General features: G+C 34.3%; 2 protein-coding genes across 5 annotated transcripts in view; one reads left to right on the top strand and one right to left on the bottom strand.

Moving 5' to 3' along the window:
* Nucleotides 1–117: 117 nt before the first annotated feature.
* LOC143342749 (transmembrane protein 53) lies at nucleotides 118–7,080 on the bottom strand. Its single transcript, XM_076766952.1, has 5 exons — nucleotides 6,584–7,080; nucleotides 5,331–5,538; nucleotides 5,101–5,253; nucleotides 2,787–2,912; nucleotides 118–2,382 (listed from the first exon to the last, which is right to left on the bottom strand). The coding sequence occupies exons 1-5, from the start codon at nucleotides 6,796–6,798 to the stop codon at nucleotides 2,113–2,115; spliced, it is 972 nt and encodes a 323-aa protein (XP_076623067.1). The 5' UTR covers nucleotides 6,799–7,080; the 3' UTR covers nucleotides 118–2,112.
* A 2,181-nt stretch (nucleotides 7,081–9,261) lies between these two features.
* The window catches only part of LOC143342733 (uncharacterized), a 164,410-nt gene continuing 152,720 nt past the window's right edge, over nucleotides 9,262–20,951 (top strand). For all 4 annotated transcript variants that reach the window (XR_013079855.1, XM_076766913.1, XM_076766914.1 and 1 more), the window contains exon 1: nucleotides 9,262–9,459. Coding sequence is in view for 3 of the 4 variants with exons in the window: in XM_076766913.1 (XP_076623028.1) it covers nucleotides 9,381–9,459 (79 nt within the window). In the remaining variant the exon portion in view is untranslated. The remainder of the gene's footprint in view (nucleotides 9,460–20,951) is intronic.

Here is a 20,951-nt window from a genome sequence, read left to right as displayed (position 1 = left end):
AACAAAGCGTTTTATTTTTGGTAGTTCTTCAGATCTGCAGTTTCGTCAAAAAGGGGGGGGAATGGCGGTTATTTCGGTATCAACTATATATTATTTATAAAAAAGTAACGAGGCATGTATATTTATCAGTCTTTATTTGTAACTAATCGACAGATCAAAATATATTTATATATATATACATATGTGCATGTAAACGTAACATTATCTGATAGGGAGAGATACAAGAAAATTCCTGTTTCGTCGATATTTAAGTACGCCGCAATTAAATTGAAAGCTAAATCAAGACCAGCTTGATTCTTTTGTGCGAGCTTGTTGTGCCGATACTTAAACGTTGTGAACCGTAGTTTCAGATTTTAATCATCGACGTATCTATCTCGCACGCATTTTGATCGTATCATCAAGCGTCTAGGTTTCTAACTTGTTAAATTTTTTTTTATAATTCGCTGTTAGTGCACCTACAGTCTTTATCAATTCACTATACGAGACTACGTAATTCCAAATGAAGAAATTCAGAGTTTATCGCAACGTTATGTCGTTTGTCAATTGGAAATTCAGAATTGTACTATTGTAAGATGAGATGTTAGTACACTACCCGCAAGTTAAACGACGCAAGGGACAAAGGGAATCGTCCGCACGCTCCATCTAATCCCCACTACTGTTTGGGTTCTTGACTCGACATTAGTTTTTGATTTGTTTAGGGGTTTTGGTCCATGATCGACTTAACCCAATGATAACCAAGAACTAAACAAGTGGAGGGGATTAGGTGGGTCGTGCAGGTGATTTCCTTTGCCCCTTGTGTCATTTAGTTTGTCGGTAGTATGCCATCATATCGTCTTCCAATAGTTCTTCTGTACATTTGTATATACACACGTTCGAACTATAGATCGAACGTACAGTTTTCTGTTTATTCGCGACATGAACGCAATTCTATCGACTTGCGAAGTCCAGGTACATCGACGTTCAAGGACACACAACGAGGGAAGAAACTGGAAGATACAAAGAAAACAGAAAGCAGAAATGGAACAAGTATAAGAGGACAATTGAAGGAAAGAGAGGTCGAGAGTCAAGGTCTCCAGAATTTATGGAAAAATTTCAATATTAGTTTAGTTTTACGCGGAGTTGATCAGTGTTGAGTCTTGTTACATCAAACAAATTATACTATTCTATGAATTGTAAACAGAGTTGGGCAAACTTTATTCGCGACTAACGAATACAAATTTTAGATTCGTTTGCTAACTAGCTTTTACCTATAGCTTCGCTCGTCTGAATGTCAGTTTAAAAAATCCGTGGACGGATTCTAATTTACGAATGAATAAATTGCAAAAGGAAATTAGTTTACGATGTATCTAAACTTTGTATTCGTTAATTATGAACGAATATTTGCCCAACTCTATAAGTACTAAGAATAGGATAGAATGTATAACTATGGTTACACTATTAGGTATAAACCAATTCTTTGTTCACAGTAATTGTTTCGACGATAGGTAAAATGTAATTCATAGGTGGATAAAGCAAACCGATGTTATGATTATCATAATACAAATTTATGTAGGATATGGAACTTTATTATACCAAGAGATTTAAAATACACCAGTTCGCTTTTCACACTCCAATCGCTTCAATCGCTCTTTTTTCTCTGCCCTCTCGTCGCTTTTCATTTCCTTAATTACACATACATACCCACACATTCGCCTTAGAACAAAAACCGCACGCATTCTGCATTCGTCTTCGCGACCCCGGAATCAATCGATTTGTTTCCGAGGCTCGCACAGCTGACCCTGGTCACTCACCTCACGCATTCACACACACACGCACTCATACATTCACACCCCACATTTATTTTGCATTAGATTTTACTTAAGCATTTTGTCATATCGCATGACAATATAAAAGAGGAAGTAAGCAACACTCAACGCTGTCTAAGAAACTTATTTCACGAATTCTAATATACAAGTCTGAAAAAGAGAAAATCAAACAATATGTCGATCCTCTTAGTCTTCCAGTTTGTCCACTTTCTTGCTCGCGATCGCACGCGCGAGACTGTACGACAATACGATCCTCTCGTCGACCACGTTGCTAATTTGTTATCGATGCTTTTTTCTAATTTAGCTGTTAGGTGGCCTCGTGAGGTAGCACGACCCTTTTAGTGAGACTCGGCAGAACATCGTATTTCCGTGAGCTATTCTCTTCGCCGTGATCTTGAAGTGATTCCAAACTTTCTGAGTTAGAAGACGTCAGACATTCATGGATAAAGCTACAAACCGTGTTAACGTAGACGTCACGGTAAGTAGCATAATGCTTCACGTGCGGTGAATTCGTAAATAGCACCAACTGCACTCGTACGCCACGTTCTGCTCGTCGACTGGCGAACTTCTCGACGTCCTTGAAATACGAACATATCAAGTCATTCGAATTTTCTTATAGTCCGGGCCACGATATAGCGAGGTCGTAAACTCGAGTAGTTTTCAAAGTTTACACGTTTCAGCTCCCGGAACAAGTGAATTGACAGCCATTTTTAGAGGTATCGTAACAGGTGAAGGTGTTACTCAAGTCTTTAATATCTTAATTTACCTGCTTATAATATATGCACGTAGAAAATGAAAAAAGATAGTGCAGTTACGGACACAGAAAGACATTCAGAAAGACACCCTCAAGCAATATGTCATATACGACCCTAAGTGTCGCAGCAGTAGTCGGTCCCAACCCTCAAGAGCTTACGACCTCGCTATATCGTGACCCGGACTATACAACCTATGGGTTGAGAAAGTTTCTTCGAAATCACTTACCGATGCCGGTATTAAAGTGTCAGCGTTTGAGTAAAGAAACAGCTGGGGCCATGAATGGGTTTCCTCTGCCAAAGCGATCGGATTCGTCTGAACTGGATAACCACGTCCAAACGCGTGAGCAATCACCTAAACGAGCAGTTTTTATTTTAATTGAAAAAAATTTTTTTTTAGCTATCGGTAATTTTAAAAATAAAAAAATTTATTGATGTAAACGATGACGATCTTTTGGTCACAATTGTTTTGGTTCGTATTGGGCCAACAGTGGCGGCCATTTATTAAATATTAGGACATTTGGACGAAATGTTTTCAATGTTTGGAATATTGTAATTTCCTAAAAGAAAGTTGTATAATAATCTTCTTAAAGTGATTTTGAAGGTTAAATGCTTTACTTTCACACCCCTAAGAAGTAAAATCATCTTCACTTTCACAAAAATGTGAAAATAGAAGGTTCAGCTTTCAAAATGGCTTAATCTACGTTTAGCCCAAGTGTCTTAATACGTATGCCGTATACAAGTTATATTTTAATTTCTAAAATATTGTTCTGGAAAGTTTATGAAAATATTTAACTATGTATATTATAGCTTGAACTTTCTTCTATTACCTAACAAAAAGGACTTTATTTGTTCCAAGAGTTTAATTAATTTTTGTGTATTTTATGTAAAGTAAGTGTAAATACACGGTGAATTGACGTACAATAATTACAGTACTTGTGGACGAAACGTCTTTACCGTTCATATCAATAAATTATTCAACTGTTCATCCTTCTTAAGACCGACATTTACAATTTTTATTTAACATAACTCTGTACTGTGATTATGTAACGCGTGAAGCGAAATGGATACTTAAATATTTTATTTTTATAATCGCTCGTAAATAACTGAATGAAAACAAAGTTTATGATTTTTTTATCTAGGTAAATAAGTGTCGTTATAATGACAAGTCAAATAATGTTTTACGTGAAAGAAACTCGCAAACGTAAACAACAACACAATTGCGGGAATGTTATAGTCTGGTCGAACTAGACATAAAAAAGGCAAATCTGTAGATAAATCTATAAAAATTTTATTACATAGGAGTGTTGAGAATACTATTTAGAATAAAATAAACAAGTTTCAAATACGATTCGCTATGTATAAGATTGGCTAGAAAAATCTAGAAGTGGAGAATTAAATAGTACATTAAGATTGCAGAAAAAATAAACACCATGAAAAATTGTCTTTTCTGTAATTATTTATAATCTTTTCAAAATTAAAGTAACGGAGGTTTAAACTTATGTACAAGCATATCAAACTTATTTTAATCTTTGGGTCAGTTTGAACTTTGTTACGATGACGCTGGTCGCAGATGTGCTCAGGACAGTCAAACATATTTTAAATATTTTATTTCATAGTTATATTACGAACGCATACGTGTACGATCAGAAAAAAATCAATAAACTATTTATAAGAAGACGTAAGAATATTAAACAAAATTCTTCTCTTAAACGATAGATCACATGGTTGTATATATTTTAAGTAAATGTATCTTTTGTTTTTTTTGTATTTAAACCAAAAAATCTAATTTTTTTAACAGTTTCTGTTTCAATTCATTTGTTACTTAAAAATTTAAAAAAAGACCTATTTTTTAGTAGTAAAAGAAATTATAATATTATCGAATAATTAACTAAGTAAAAGTAATATTTTTTAATCATAATTTTTTAACGGTATGTATGTATAATAAAATTGTTTCAACAGAATAGTGAGATAAAATGGAATTTTCATACAATTTTAAAACGAATACCGTTAAAAAATGTTACTTTTAATTATTTACTCGAAATTATAATCTCGCAGACACTAAAAGCTTATTCATCTTTAAGTCTTGTAAAAACAAATCTTGAAGTTTATTTTTACATTGTGAAAGGCAACTTGGTTTACATTTACTATCCTCTTCGTTTACGTTAGTTCTCATGATATTTATTTTTCTTACTACGTAACCAATGATGCAATCATAATGTACTACATCTCATCGAATAAACTATTTCACATTTCCTGTTTGATAACTAGATTCCGTTATATAAGCAGGTTTCTGGAAAAACCGCTAATTTGTTCACTAATGGATTCTTTTGGTCGATATTGTACAGCGGATTCTGCCTGAAACTTGTTTGTTTTATTATAAACAGTGTTCCCGACGCTGTTATATAATAAAAGTTTAACAATGAATTTATCTAACTCAAATATGTACTTTGATATGACCGTCACGAGTTTGTGAAAATTATTGAATCAGATGCAACGCTGAAGGCGAACGAAATTGAAGAAGTAAAATGTCAGGTTCGTACCTCGAGGAACCAAAGTACAGAGAGGAAAATCGTAATGAAGAAGGACATAGGTATGTTTGTAAGCGGATGTCCTCCAATGATCGCGCTGATCGCTCTGAAAAGCGCGGTTAATCTTCTCTCGCCAGGTGCGCTGTCAAATATCACTCCTTTGACCTGTAATTTTCCAAATGCGCGTCAAGTGGTGGAATAACAATTCTTCGAAAGTTGTAAATCTAAAAGAATTTTCGTACTTTGATCGGTTTGCTGGCCTGCTGCATCGCAAGGCTTACGTGCTGATATAGAAATGCGCCGCCGTTGCTGAATATGTGGAAAAATATCGGGTGCTGATCCAGACTCTTATCCGTGATCACCTGGATCAATCGTTTCCCAATGTAAGGCATCTTGTCCCTTCGCCAGAACAGGCATTCTACCGGCGCCGTATATCGCAAAGTGATGCAGCTTAGAAAATAAACATTATTTTTCTATGTAAACATTACTAAACAATTTAATAATCTCAAGGAATACTCGCGAAAAGTAAGAAATAAATGGTACGCATATATTTTTTTTTGCTTCTAGTTATAAGTCTGAAACTAAGCAAACAATTTTATTTCATTACAGCGAACGTTCAATGTATTTTTCGTCCATTTTGATGCATACGCCGATGCGTTTTTTCATCGAGGTTCGTATACATTCAAGAATGCATATAGTAGCGTTCAAACAAGCAAAACAGTGTTGGTAAACCTTGAATTAGAATTTAATAGTTTTCAAGTTACGATGCATGCATTATAAGGCAGTTAAGATAGGAATCTTCTTTGGTAGCAATTATTATTGAGTCATCCTTCTGTCACTGGGAAATAAGGAAAAACTTTGAATTCTTGGAATGGGCGTAAGATATTTCGAACGCCTACTCACGCTAAACGAGACTTTTCATTCTTACTTGGAAACTGTTCATTTTTTGACCCATGTACCGCATATACTAACACTTTTTAGCTTATTTTGACGAGTACCATATGTATCCAAAGTTTGAATCATTAATTTTAGCACACTCTATATAGTAACGTGAACGAGTTTGTCTAGGTATACGTGGCGCTTTATATTCAGAGCTTACGTTCACGTTGTCGATAGACAGCGGCAAATGGTAATAATTTTAGAAAATTCGAGGCGTCGTAGGAATCCGGCGTTACACACGGCGTTTGAATTGTTATTGATTAAGCAAATAGGTACTGTCGTCACGATTTGCCGGCACAACTCGCTGCGTCTATTCCGTTCCACCGGTTTTGCGTGAACGAAGGTAATCTATTTTACTCGATTTTGATGTGTAAATTGATCTCATGCAAGCGAATCGCGATCGTCGCGCGCTCGACAGCTTACAACATCCGTCGTTTACTACAATTAGCTACAAAAAGTTCAGACAAACATCCGGTCGAAGCTCGATTCACCGCGAATTCGTGCCTTTGATGCAAATAGGCGAATGGGAAGTATTCCGTTTGGATAATTTCAGTACCTTTTTTCCTCGTATATAGCGCTGTACTTGGCCAGATATCTGTCCTGACAGCCGGCCCATCCTAGGAGTACGACTACCGGTCGTTTATCTTCCTTGTAGACGAACACGAACTCCTCGCGCTGATTCTGACCGCTGGTGGTCAACGTCGGATCCTTCGGGAACGGCGGAAACGACGGGAACATGATATAGTAGTCGAGATCCTCTTGATCGCTCATCTTTTCTACTTCTCGTCCTCCTTCCCGCGAGGATGCGAGAGAAAGAGGGCGAGAAAGAACGACAAGGTGTAGGGGAAACGGAGGTGCAGGGAGGTGGGTAACCAACGGTAGCGAGAGGGAGGATAACAACTGCCCCTCTACCTCGACGGATCCTCGTTTTGAGTTGAGCTTGCGTCGTCGTCGAGAGCACTAGCTGGTGATCGATACCAAAACGCCTGTACCAAAGTTAGGTCGTGTCACGGACGAGGGCAACGATGTCTACGACCGTGGGACTCCCTCTGGAGAGAGTGTTTTCCTTTCTTTCCGATATCAGTGATCACGGGATTCCGGGAACGTTTCCGCCGATCGATGCGAACAGGCGATACCAGCCGATTGGCCGGTCACGATAGTTGATAATAGACAATCGGACCTGCGTCCACGTTCACGATGGTAGAAGGTCGTTAAATCCTGGTGGTTCGCGTGGAAATGTTACGCGTTTTAAGGCCTTGAAAGGCCTGTAGTACTATCGTCGCATTTAAATAGCTCGAGCTCCGATGACGGCGATCATACTATTTGTTACATGCTAATACTGCGTAACGCGTTAGATAATTCGAAATTAAGAAAGGAGTTCTAACAAACGTGAATCCGCAAGCTAAATATCACAGTTTACATGCAACTGTTGGCAACATGCACTGCTGTAGCATTGTATTTTTGTGCCCGCGTTTCACTAATACTTTTTTCATTTCACAATGACATGGTTACATTCTACACGAGGTCTAATATATTAAAATCAACACGTTTGATTGTTTATGTTCCCATTACTGATCGAATCCCCATTAGAGACATCTTACTTATGTATGTTTTGTTTAAAGCAATAACAGGGAAACTATGTCCTACAAAAATTGCGAACGTTATACTTAGAAGCATACACATATGTGTCATTTCTTTTTACTAGTACAATTGTTGGCTGACTTTCGTTCCGGTGGACGTACAATTTTCGACTTCTTTTATATCATCTCGTAGTACTTAACGAGTATAATCAAAAATGTATGTTTTAATTGGTGGAAATCATCCTTTTTCGAGTTTATTAATGGTATAATACAATTGTATTTCAACTATACGTATGTTTTAGGAAAAGCAGTACTTTTACTGAGAATTCTTCTCTACAAATGTAATATTCTGTTAATATTCTGTGATTAATATTAGCACAGACGAGGCATACGAATAGACCTTACATCCAATGTATTTTTTCGGCCCATTTTTATAGGGCTCTAGAACCCCATTACCATTTTCGTGTCACTCGCAACATTACCAACAGGTTACACAAATGAGCACAAGAGGCAGCGAGACAGAAGATAAAGTCACAGAATTATTCTTGGTCATACATATTTTTAGTAAAGTAAAATGATTGTAATTGACCCATGCAACCAAAAATAATTTTTCTGTATGAGTTCTGGCGCTTCGTATAGCTTTGGGGATTCGAGGAAGAAGTAGTTGATTCTAATGGCCTTCTACAGTAGTGAATGTATCTCATTGAAATTTATTTATGAAGTAGAGCTCATGAATATCTACAAAAAGTATTAAACAACATTTCCGTAGAGCGTTAAACAAATTTATTAAAAATGTGTATTTAGGTGAAGAATATGTAGAAATACCAAAATTATTCGAAAAGTTGTTCCTTAACCCCGTAAAGTGAGAAAAATCCCATAAAAATGGTGTAATTTTCAAACGACCATAACTCCTATAATAATGAATGTATTTAATTGATCTTCACAGGACCGCTGACCTTGATGTCAATCGTATTGTTGACCATCTATGACCATAACCCAACTCATTAAAACCATTACGAAATCGAAGATTAATTCCTTCTTACAAGGATCCCCTTAAAATTTGATGCACGATCTTTGCACTTTTAAGAAGTGTATCTCAAAATTAGGAAATAAAAGAATTAATCGATTGATGCCCAATTCCAGACCGTACAGCTTTCATCCCGTTAAAAACAATAAAATTACTGTAATTTCATTTTCTGTCTCACTTCCTCTTATGTTCATTTTTGTAACCTGTTGGTAAAAAATACATTGAATATAAGGTCTACACCTCGTCTGTGTTACAAATATTATCGTGTTACCAATTTGTGGTGTAAACGGTAACTGTTAAAGCTATCTGTTTTACCAACATCGGTTCGGAAGGAATCTCTAAATCACGTTAATTGACAATTGTGTAACATTATCTAGACATTTTTTTATGCGGTATAGAGTAAGATAATATTTTATTAACGGTAATTAATTGTCCAGGTAGCTGTTTATAGAAATTTCTAAACTGAATTGAAAACTGCTCGTACCCATGACCTGTTTTGTCGCGTGCGAGTTCTAGGAACTATCTGGAGAGTGGCGCCGCCTATGACGAGAAGTTCAGGCATGATATTGTCAGCGGGCAGGCGCTGGACCGCTTTCGGTGGCTGCGTGCGGGAGGAAGAACGAAAGACAGAGAAAGACCGAGATTCAAACTCGAAATCTAACGAGGAACTCTCAGAGCCACGCGAGTGGCCGCGCGATACGGCACGGGTGTTTGAAAACGGCTGATAACAGTGCATACCGCGCGCCATGTGTACTAAGAAAAGTGCAAGCTTTCCGTGGGTCCTTTGTGTTGTTTCGCTTTTCGTCGGACTTGGCCCGTCATTCGGTGAGTAAACGGATCAGATTCACTGAATTTTAATCGTCGCAAATGGAATGTCATTAAAAAATCGGACCATTCACCGGTAGTCCGTTAAAGGCCGTCCAGTGACGCACGTTTTGTTCTTGCGTGGCTCATTGTATATTTGCGACATACACGTTTTATGGAAACTAACCCAAAAAATACGAAGTTCGTTTTAGCCTAAAAATTGAACGCGAATGTTTTGAATCAAATAAATGTTGGAACTTTTTAAAACACAAGTGTATTGGTAGTTCGTGGAAATGTTTGTTTCGTATGAAAGGATATATGGTCGAATAGTGATTTGATTGTTAGAAAATTTCACTTGAGAGTCTCTCGGGTACAACCGAACAAGTACGAAAGTGACAATTGATACTTGAGCCTGTTGCTCTCAGAAACTCGAGCTTTATATCGATATATAAGTTTACGATTCATATTATATTTATTTCAATATTGTATTCAGATCCAATTTACGGCAAAGTGATCGTGAAAAAGTTTTTGAAAAAAGATTTTATAATAAATTTGCAATCTAATAACTGCAATAAAGGAAACTTTTTTTTTACGTTTCTTTATTGAAATATACGGTTAAAAATTTCTAAATAAATCATTTCTAAAGTAAGTGTTTCGATCATTCTATTTTAGATTTCTTCTTTTTTCGAACAAAACGGAAATCATGAAATAAAAATGCAATTGTTTTCTGCGATAACAAATGTCGAATAATCGTAAATAATTTTAAATATATAATTTTCGTTAAATTTTAACAAATACTTTTATTAAATTTTAATATAAGTTTTATAAGACTATTACTTATTTAAAACTAATTTTAAATAAGTAATTTTCGTTAAATTTTAACAAATACTTAGTTCGTTTAAAATTTTCAAGTTCTCATTTTTGATTTTCCCGCATTTATACTTTGCAATTGTTTTTAATGGAAACAAAGTGAATAATATAAAACAACTCAATAATGTATTTGTTTTACATGAAAGTGATCGTGAAAAAGTTTAAAAAGATTTTATAATAAATTTGCAATCTAATAACTGCAATAAAGGTAACTTTTTTTTTACGTTTCTTTGTCGAAATATACGGTTAAAGATTTCTAAATAAATCATTTCTAAAGTAAGTATTTCAAGCATTCTATTTTAGATTTCTTCTTTCTTCGAACAAAACGGAAATCCTGAAATAAAAATGCAATTGTTGTTTGTTTTGAATAATCGTTTCGTCAAATTTCAACAAATACGTATTTCGTTTAAAATTTCCGAGTTCTCATTTTTTATTTTCCCGCATTTACACTTTGCAATTGTTTTTAATGGAAACAAAGTGAATAATATAAAACTACTCGATAATGTATTTGTTTCACAGCAAAGTGATCGTAAAAAAGTTTTTGAAAAAAGATTTTATTAAAAATTTGCAATCTAATAACTGCAATAAAGGTAACTTTTTGTTTACGTTTCTTTGTCGAATTATATGGTTAAAAATCTCTAAATAAATCATTTCTAAAGTAAGTATTTCGATCATTCTAGTTTAGATTTCCTCTTTCTTCGAACAAAACGGAAATCATGAAATAAAAATGCAATTGTTGTTTGTTTTGAATAATCGTTTCGTCAAATTTCAACAAATACGTATTTCGTTTAAAATTTCCGAGTTTTCATTTCTGATTTTCCCGCATTTATACTTTGCAATTGTTCTTAATGGAAACAAAGTGAATAATATAAAACGACTCGACAATGTATTTGTTAATTCCAACGGAGGAAAGGTGAATGTGATCGATTACGTAACAATAAACACGAAGTTTCGCGCCGTTAACTCGTACTTTGTCATTCGAATACGATGTTCACGATGTCAAACAATATTCTCTTTGGCAGGGTCGTGCAATATTGCCTTTGTAACCGACGAAACCGTTCGAATTTCCGTCGTTTGTCGAAAGTAACCCGAATAACGGAACGCCACTTCGCGGGTGTCGAGCTTCTATAAATTTTTCATCTGCATTATTGGCCAACGAATTAACGACTCGAGGTCGAAGTGCCTCGACTAATTATCGCAAAACTGGGCCATCGGTATTGTCATCAATTTAATATCGCGATTCGATAATAAATCAAGACATTTCCAGGCACGTTTCGTTGTTTTCCGTCTCCTAAGAGTAATTTGGCTAATTGTGGGAATTTCAAATTATCATTCGTTGTCTCGATGCACAGTGGGTCACAGAAAAATCGTCCACCGTGTTTAAGTATATACAGGGTGTTTGGCCCTGGGAAAAATTTTAATGGGGGATTCTAGAGGCCAAAATAAGACGAAAATCAAGAATACCAATTTGTTGATGGAGGCTCCGTAAAACAGTTATTAACGTTTAAAGTTCCGACCGTACTGAATTTTTTTCTTGAAAATGTGCAAGATTTGAGGGGTATGTCTATTCACAAAAAATGATTGTAATTGACCCCTGCAATCGAAAATAATTTTTCCAAAACGATTTGAAATTTTTTTTCCCGTCGAAAAATTTCACACTTCAAATTTTTTTTTAGACAGTGGGTAGGATTTCGAGGGTATGTCTATTCACCAAAAATGATTGTAATTGACCCCCGCAACCGAAAATATTTTTTTTAGAACGATTTGAAATCTTTTTTTTTCGTCCAAAAATTTAGGCACCTGCCCCCTGTCGATTTTTCTTAAGAATTCCTTTTTCATTTTTAGTATTTTTGATTGACGCCCTACAGAAAAGTTGTTTAATACTTTTTTGTAGGTACCTATGAGCTCTACTTCAAGAAAAAGTTTCATTGAAATATATTCATTATTGTAGGAGTTATGGCTGTTTGAAAATTGGACCATTTTTATTGAGTTTTCCTAACATTACGGGGTCAAGGACCAACTTTTCGAATATTTTTGCAATTTGTACATATTCTCCATTAAAATACGCGTAGTTTGCTTTTTTAAACATTAAAATTGTCCAATTCGTTCAGAAGTTATGACATTTTAAAGATTCGCATGAAAATTCGGACAGACATTTCAGGCCTTAGATTATATTTTCGGTAAGGAATTTTTTTCTCGAAACTGAGTAGGATTTCGGGAGTATGTCTGTTGACCAAAAATGCTTGCAATTGACCCCTGCAACTAAAAATAATTTTTCCAAGACGATTCGAAAGTCTTTTTTTTCACACAAAACTTTCAGCACTTACTTGAATTTTTTTCTCGAAAGTGGGTAGGATTTCGGAAGTATGTGTATTCACCAAAAATGATTGTAATTGACCCCCGCAACCGAAAATAATTTTTCCAGAATGATTTGACATTTTTGAATTTAATTGTTAATAACTTTTTAACGAAGCCTCCATCAACAAATTGGTATTCTTGATTTTCGTCTTATTTTGGCCTTTCGAATCCTCTATTAAAATTTTTCCCAAGGCCGAACACCCTGTATGTTGAGACAAAAGGAATTGTATTATAAATTAAGCATCCAATTTTTACGTTCCGTTACATACCAGTTAGTTTGGAAATTTTAATTGTTAATTAAAAGTTAAGCAACTTTATTTTTCGTAGTTTTGATATCGCCATTGATACATGGCCATGCGTTTCCAATATTCGTAAATTATATTGTACTAAACAAATTTTTCTCTATATGGTTCTGCCCGTTTTTCTATTAAATATTTAATTTCATTTTTAATAATCTTAGATTATTCGAATAAAAATTCAATAATAAAAGGAATTGCTTGAACCAACTTAAAAAAATTATTGACGTTTAAAATGTTTAATAATGTATGAACGTTTACGTTCGATGTTTGTATTAGAATGTAATTTTTTAGCAAACATTTTATCCGCCGTCGTTTCAGAATTTTGTAAAGCAGATCCGTAATGTGTGCAAAGAGCGTTTTATAATTCATAATTCCATCGTTAAAACGGAATTCGGAATTAAACGTGCGTCGCAAAAAAGCTGCCCTTTAGTTCTTCGTTTGAATAAATTTGTTTAAAATTCGATGACGAAAGTAAATATATTTCGTGCTTATTGGAGAGACACGTATTTATGCCAGTTCGATTTTCGTTGAAATAGCAAAAACGAATCGTTATCAATGACAAAATAGTCTTTGACGGTTGTGTTTGAGAGTGCATTAAAAAAATAATGTCGTTCTGAATCTTTCATACTTCTGCGACCGTCTACTTTGCTGTATAAAGACGCCATTTCGTTTTACTCCTCATTGTTCTTCAAATAAAATAGCACTCGTAGAAAAAAATAAAAAATTTATTTGGAAGAAATATAAAGTATCTCTTCCTTCAACGATAAAATGTCTAATATATTAATTGTTATTATTTTTTATGATGGTTATACACTCTAAACAAATCATATTTTATTATGTTGAAAATACATATGCTACAATAGTCTTTTTTTACTATTCCTTTCCACTTATAAGGAAGTCGTCGTTTTCTCTCTTCTATCTAACAAAAGCTTTTTATCATTTTATACAAAATTAGGTGTATTTTATAATTGTACGTTAGAGTTTTCCTATGTATAATTTTTGTAAGGTTCATTCTGTATTTTAAGCGAAAGAGTTCAGGGTGATGGTAACTGGATAGGTGGCAATAAATGGGTCCTCTGCCCTATGTAATTAGTAAACAGAAGACTGGATAATCGAGATCCTCGATAATCGAGACCTCAGTTGATCGAGATGACGGTTAATTGCGATCCAGTTAATTGAGGTTCTACTGCAATGGTTCGTCCTTTGTGTTGCAATATTTCCCCACGATCGTCTTATTCTCGTGTAAGTCAAAACTTATGTAGATTAGTAAGTCTGAGTCTCCTTCTTTCAAGTTCAAGGAGGTATTGCTGTCTAGACTGTCATTTCTTCGGCCTTTTTTTGTGATTTTTTTTTAACGACAGGTAGGTTGTTTTGTAGTGACATTTTGCAGATATATTTATTCGTCTTATAGGTATGTACAGTATTTTTTTCATCAAAAAATATTAAAAATTGCGAGAGTTATAGCTTCTTGTTTAAAAAAATGCATTTAAACTGGCTTACATGATATTTCAAGATCTAGCAAACCGATTGACTTCAAATTTGGAGAGAATATTCAGCAGACACGCCTTTATAGCTGGAACTAGAAACTTAAAAAAATATTGAGTTTTACTATTTTTTTCGATACGCTAAAGATAAACGAACGATTAACAAATAGAAATTCGAAACTTGAAGCGTCGCCATTTCTTTATTTATCAGGATTTTGACTTCCCCCTGGATCCTGCTATAACTACAACCTTCCTTATGAAGATACTTTAACCCCCTCTGTTTCAAATTATCTGGAATCCTGGAAGCCATTGGAGCATCTTTTCCTAAAGAGCCATTAAATAAGAAGTTACAATTCCCACGACTTTTAATATTTTTCCATGAAAAAAATATTGTACATGCTTAGAAGATGAATAAATGTATCTACAAAGTTTCAGTACAAAACAGCCTAACTATCATTAAACAAAAAAATCACAAAAAGGGCCGTGAAATTGACAGTCTAGACAGCAATACCTCCTTAAGCGTGTAAGCTAGTGTTTGAAACAGCGATCGATCGATATAGGTGAATGAATACTGCACTCTCCATCGCGGCCAAAACCTTTCGTTGAAATGTCGTAAATTGTACAGCGATCAACTTGTCAAGATGTTTAACGTTTCGTGCTGTTCTAATACGAATTCCTCGATGGTTCGGACAGTCTTCTCGAAACTCGCGTACTCGCACGAGCGAACTGTCAGATGCAACAACGACTCCCTTTGGTATATTACGCGCGTAATACGTACGAGCTCTCAGATGAATGAAATTCCGTGCAAAGTGTACTCCGGAGAATATTTTATCGCCCTCTGGATGCCACGAAATACGGAGAACAGCTATTTTATGCAGTTTTGGCATGCACCGTTGCTCGCGCCAACCCTTCCCGTAGAAAATATCGTTTAGATGGGAATTTTCCCGGGATCTAATCGAAGCGACTCGGCCCCGGGTCGAAAATCTGATCGCCGAGTCAAATCTCAATTCGGAAGCTGTCTCGTGTAATCGAATTTTAGAGCTCGTTACGTCCGATTTCTTTCCCGAATATCTCCAAAACTTTTCACGGTGCCTCTATTTTATTACCTTCGTACGAGCCGAGGAGAACGAATTTTCGTTTGCGTTGTAATTTAATCGAGCTGTAACAGCACGATAGTAAAGCACAAAATTTGTAAGAAATAGTTGAGATGATATGAGTTGACATTAATTCGGTACTTCATTTATTTTAAACCAAAAAACGTTTTCTCCTGTGGTCTCGAACACGAACCTAATATGGATTATTGAAGCAAAAGTTCTTTAAATTGATAGAATTAGATTCAAGAATTAAGTTGGAAACCACGATTTGTGAATGGAAAATTACAAGTTTTTTAACCCTTGACTGGTAACAACGACTATATTTATTTGATTTATTATTAATTGTTTCGTATAACCAATTGCATAAAAAATGATGATTGTACAAAGGTGTCGATGGTTTTCATTTTTCGACAGTATATTTTCCGGTGCCACTACTAGTTACGTTTAATTTGTGTTTAACCATAGATTAAAATCAAGCAAATTCCGAACGACCCAATTTTTTCAATCGTTGATAATTTGATAAGCTGATAAAAACTTCTTTGGTGGGAGATTACGATTCGTTGTCATCGTCATTAGAAAAAGATACATGAGCGACTCTTGACCTAGATCGTCGGTAAAATAACAATTACACAAAGCAACATTGATGTTGATAAATTTATACGAACGGGTATACGCGAGGGGCCGATAATTTGATATTCACACACGTGCAGTTTCTTCCGTACGCAACGTTCCCTTTCCAAAATTTTCTCTAATTATTTCGATTACACCAAATAAAAGGTTCCAGCGCATCGATCCGTTTAATTGGATTTATTTGATTTGAATGCAGTGCCTGTAAATATTGCATCATTTACGTGTAACTTTTACAATTTCAATGATTTAACGATCGCTCGAGGCGCAAACATTTTCGCATATATTCGTTCGAAACTATTGACGACCCCAATAATTGCACGATTCCGTGTCTCTGACCATACTTCCCTCAGATGTAACGTAGATTAACCATAGTTAACCAATCTAACATGCACCTAATCAATCCTAACTCATGCTAATGGTATTAGATTGTAGCGTGCAGTCGAAAACGCGAAATAAAAGGCTTTCGTCGTTTTAATGGGAAGATTACTTCGAATCAAATAATGATACTTTTATTTGAAATGCTTCCAATTCTATTCAAAGTTATCGCAAATTTTATAAACAAGTATTTCTCTAATTTGTTGGCCCGAAAAGTGAAAGTAACAATTCTTTTCTAATTATTTTAAACTTTATAAAGAAATCAAAATTATTATTATTAGTTCGACGTTGTATAAGTGTTATTGAAAATGATAGCCACACTGAATGTTTTACCAATCTCTGACAATGGAAGAAAATAATACACTCAAATAAACAATTCCCTGAAAAAATCTCGTGAGAAAACATCGTTTAATTGCTCTCTAATTGCTTAGAAAGGCATCTTTTTATGCATTGTTTGAAATAATTGGAGAATTACTCGCAGAAGAAGACATTCGAATAATGTTAAAATTTCTAAATTTCTAGCATGAACTGGCTTTTTTATGCAAACGTGATTTAGTTAATATCGGATACTTGATTCTTAAAATTTACAAAAAACTGAGTAGTCTTCTCTCGTTCTGCCGTCATATTGTCTTTTAATCTTCATTATACAGGGTGTTCGGCCATCCCTGGGAAAAGTTTTGATGGGGGATTCTACAGGCCAAAATAAGACGAAAATCAAGAGTACCAATTTGTTAATGAAGGCTTCGTTAAACAGTTATTAACGTTTAAAGTTCCGACAGTACTGAATTTTTTTCTCGAAAATGCGCAAGATTTCAGGGGAATGTCTATTCATAAAAAATGATTGTAATTAACTCCTGCAATCGAAAATAATTTTTCCAAAACGATTTGAAACTTTTTAATTTCGCCGAAAAATTTAGTCACTTCGATGAAATATATTCACTATTATAGGAGTTATGCCTCTTTAAAAATTAGACAATTTTTATGAGGTTTTTGTCAGTTTTCGGGATGAAGGAGCAACTTTCCAAATATTTTTGGAATTTCTACATATTCTACATCAAAATACGCGTTGTTTGCTTTTTTAAACATTAAAATCGTCCAATCCGTTCAGGAGTTATGACATTTTAAAGATTCGCATGAAATTTCGGTGAAGCATTTCTGGCCTTATATTAGATTTTCGGTAAAGAATTTTTTTCTCGAAAATGGTTAGGATTTCTGGGGTATGCCTATTCACAAAAAATGATTGTAATTGACCCCCCAAACCAAAAATAATTTTTCTAGAACGATTTGAAATTTTTTTTTTCGTCGAAAAATTTAGGCACCTACTCCCTTCGATTTTTCTTAAAAATTCCTTTTTTCTTTTTGGATAATTTTATTTGACGCCCTACAGAAAAGTTGTCTAACACTTTTTTGTAGGTACCCATGAGCTCTACTTCAGAAAAAAGTTTCATTGAAATATATTCACAATTGTAGGAGTTATGGCTGTTTGAAAATTAGACAATTTTTATGGAGTTTTTCTCATTTTGCGGGTTCAAGGACCAACTTTTCGAATATTTTTGCAATTTGTACATATTCTCCATCAAAATACGCGTAGTTCGCTTTTTTAAACATTAAAATCGTTCAATCTGTTCAGAAGTTATGACGTTTTAAAAATTCGCATGAAAATTCGGGCAGACAAAATTCCAGAAATTATATTTTCTGTAAGGAATTTTTTTCTCGAAACTAAGCAGGATTTCGGGGGTATGTCTGTTGACCAAAAATGCTTGCAATTGACCCCTGCAACTAAAAATAATTTTTCCAAGACAATTCGAAAGTCTTTTTTTTCACCCAAAACTTTCAGCACTTATTCGAATTTTTTTCTCGAAAGTGGGTAGGATTTCGGGGGTATATATAATGACCAAAAATGATTGTAATTGACCCTCGCAACCGAAAATAATTTTTCCAGAACGATTTGAGTTTTTGAATTTAATTGTTAATAACTTTTTAACGAAGCCTCCATTAACAAATTGGTATTCTTGATTTTCACCTTATTTTGGCCTCTAGAATCCTCTATTAAAATTTTTCTCAGGGGTGGCCGAACACCCTGTATAAAAAACAATTAGGTACTTCTTATAGTAAAAATATGACTACTACAATAATCGTATTATATTATTTATATTTCACGTACGTACATACGTATGTCATGTTTCATGACTCAACATACCCAATAATAAATCATGTAACAGTAATACTTTTTAATTTACTTGCGTTATAATATTTAACTATTTCACTAAAAGAAAGACACTTCATATTTCGTTATACTCGATAGACGTTCCATATTAGTTACTCGTTTATTCTATACTAGAGTTTTCAATGGAAAATTGCAATCGAATCGTTGAAAAATTGTTGGCAAGCGACACTTTTATCCATATATGTGAACGTTATAAGAGTACGTTCAAGCGTAGATTGTGTTTGACCTAATATTTGATCGGTTAGCGACTTCTAAGAGACGACGGCGTAGCGTCTCATTACGATCGTCAATGGAACGATGTCAGCTTGATACCTCTCAACCGTCTATGTTCGTTATCCATCGTCTCATTAATACTTCACGACTCACGGGAGAAGTTACTCTTAAGTGGAGTAAGGGAGTCAAGATCAGACCGAACAGTTAGGCAACCCATCTGAGATTGTCGAACCGAAGTGGGTAGCTGATCGCAAATAAGACGATAAAAGGGACCAAGTGGAAACGGAGGGTGGCTTGGCCAGGTTTTAGTGTTTTCTCAGATAACAGAAATTGAATTCCCAGATATTCCGACGAGATTCGAACAAGCACGGACTTCGTTTTATTTTTAGAATCCTGAACATTAAGTTTTAATTATCATTTGAAATAAATATTATACTTTAAATTTGTCGAGAAAAATTACACAGCTGGGAGTTACTTGTTTTAATAACTACTTTTAATTAATTAATATTTTGAGAGTTTTTAAACATTCCGTAGAAATATGATTGTATTAATGTAGAATGGGGAGGAGAACAATTAAAAATAATGAGGTACAATTATGAAAATACGTTATAGAAACATGGGGCAAATGACAATGTGTGCATTTAGTTTTTACTATATGATGGTTATTTTAATTTTGAAATATTTGCACACTTGTTCTAACTATGAGTATATCTGGTTCATTTTTTTGGAATTTTTGTGAATATATTATTGTAATAGGTAGTTGGTAACAACTCAATTTTATTCGTGGTCTACAAACAAGAAGTTTTGCATTGAAAGTTTTAGAAAATATTTCATTTTAACGATGCATTTATTATATTCATTTTAAATCGTTACAAAATCACATAGATTACCTTCTATTTTAGTATGCCAATGATTTTGTAGAATTATATTTGAATATTTTAAGTCCAATTTTAAGGACTGTCGAGTATTTTATTCTCGGTTTAATGACACGCGTATATTCTTATTTCACCATTTGTATTTTCCAGTTTCATATCAATGACAAAGGATTTTTAAAGTATGATTAATGGGTTTTATTCTTGTAGAACAGTTTTTAATTTCATGAAATCAAAGAAATGCTCTTACTTTAGCAAATAATTATTACTGTTACTTAATAATTGTTAGAATATACATTTAATGTGAATTCAAGAATAATGATACAATGGTTTATCAGGTATCGATTATCGTAACAAAAGGAATTTTTTACTTTTAGAATCCAGATTTCAGTTACTGTCATGTCATTTATTTCGTGTTTGGAGAGTCGTGTGTAACACGTTTCCTTTGTTACTGAAATGAATTTAAATAATTATACAAGATTAATTATTCGTCCATTTTACGTATTCAGTGGACATTTATTATCCGAATTAACAAAAAGGCACGGTGGTTTTCAGTCGTTACTCATTTTATGATTCAGGAAAACCAAACGAACTTTTTTTCGATATAAAACAAAATAAAATAAAATACGCAATATGTGCTGAAACACGCATGCACACGGAACTTTCTAACCGGTATTTTTGCACTCAGAGTGCCTCAAAACACCGAGGAATGCATAAAACCACAGTGTCAAATTTTGTGTGTTTATACAGGGTGGTCCACGCAACTTGTACAACTCTATAATTTCCAAAATATGCGTTACACGATAAAATTTGATGTACAAAAGTTGCATGGTTTAAAGGGGTACATTACGCAGTGAATTTACTTTTTTTATAGGTGCAGTCATTTCTGAGATTTGAAGATCAACTTTGTTTTTTTAAATAGAATACTATATTTTTTGTATGAAAATATGGGAGAATATCGAATTCTGAGTAAAATTAGCTAATAATTTCACTTCATTTCTTGACAATTTTCTTCGCGTAATATCAAATTGGAGACTCAACTTTATCACAGATTTCTGCAGAATAGTGAAAATTATCAAGAAATAAAGTGA

Source organism: Colletes latitarsis, chromosome 6, assembly GCF_051014445.1.
Source record: "Colletes latitarsis isolate SP2378_abdomen chromosome 6, iyColLati1, whole genome shotgun sequence".
NCBI lineage: Eukaryota > Metazoa > Arthropoda > Insecta > Hymenoptera > Colletidae > Colletes > Colletes latitarsis.
Note: the sequence above shows the minus strand (reverse complement) of the source record. Positions and strands in the feature narration are given on the sequence as shown.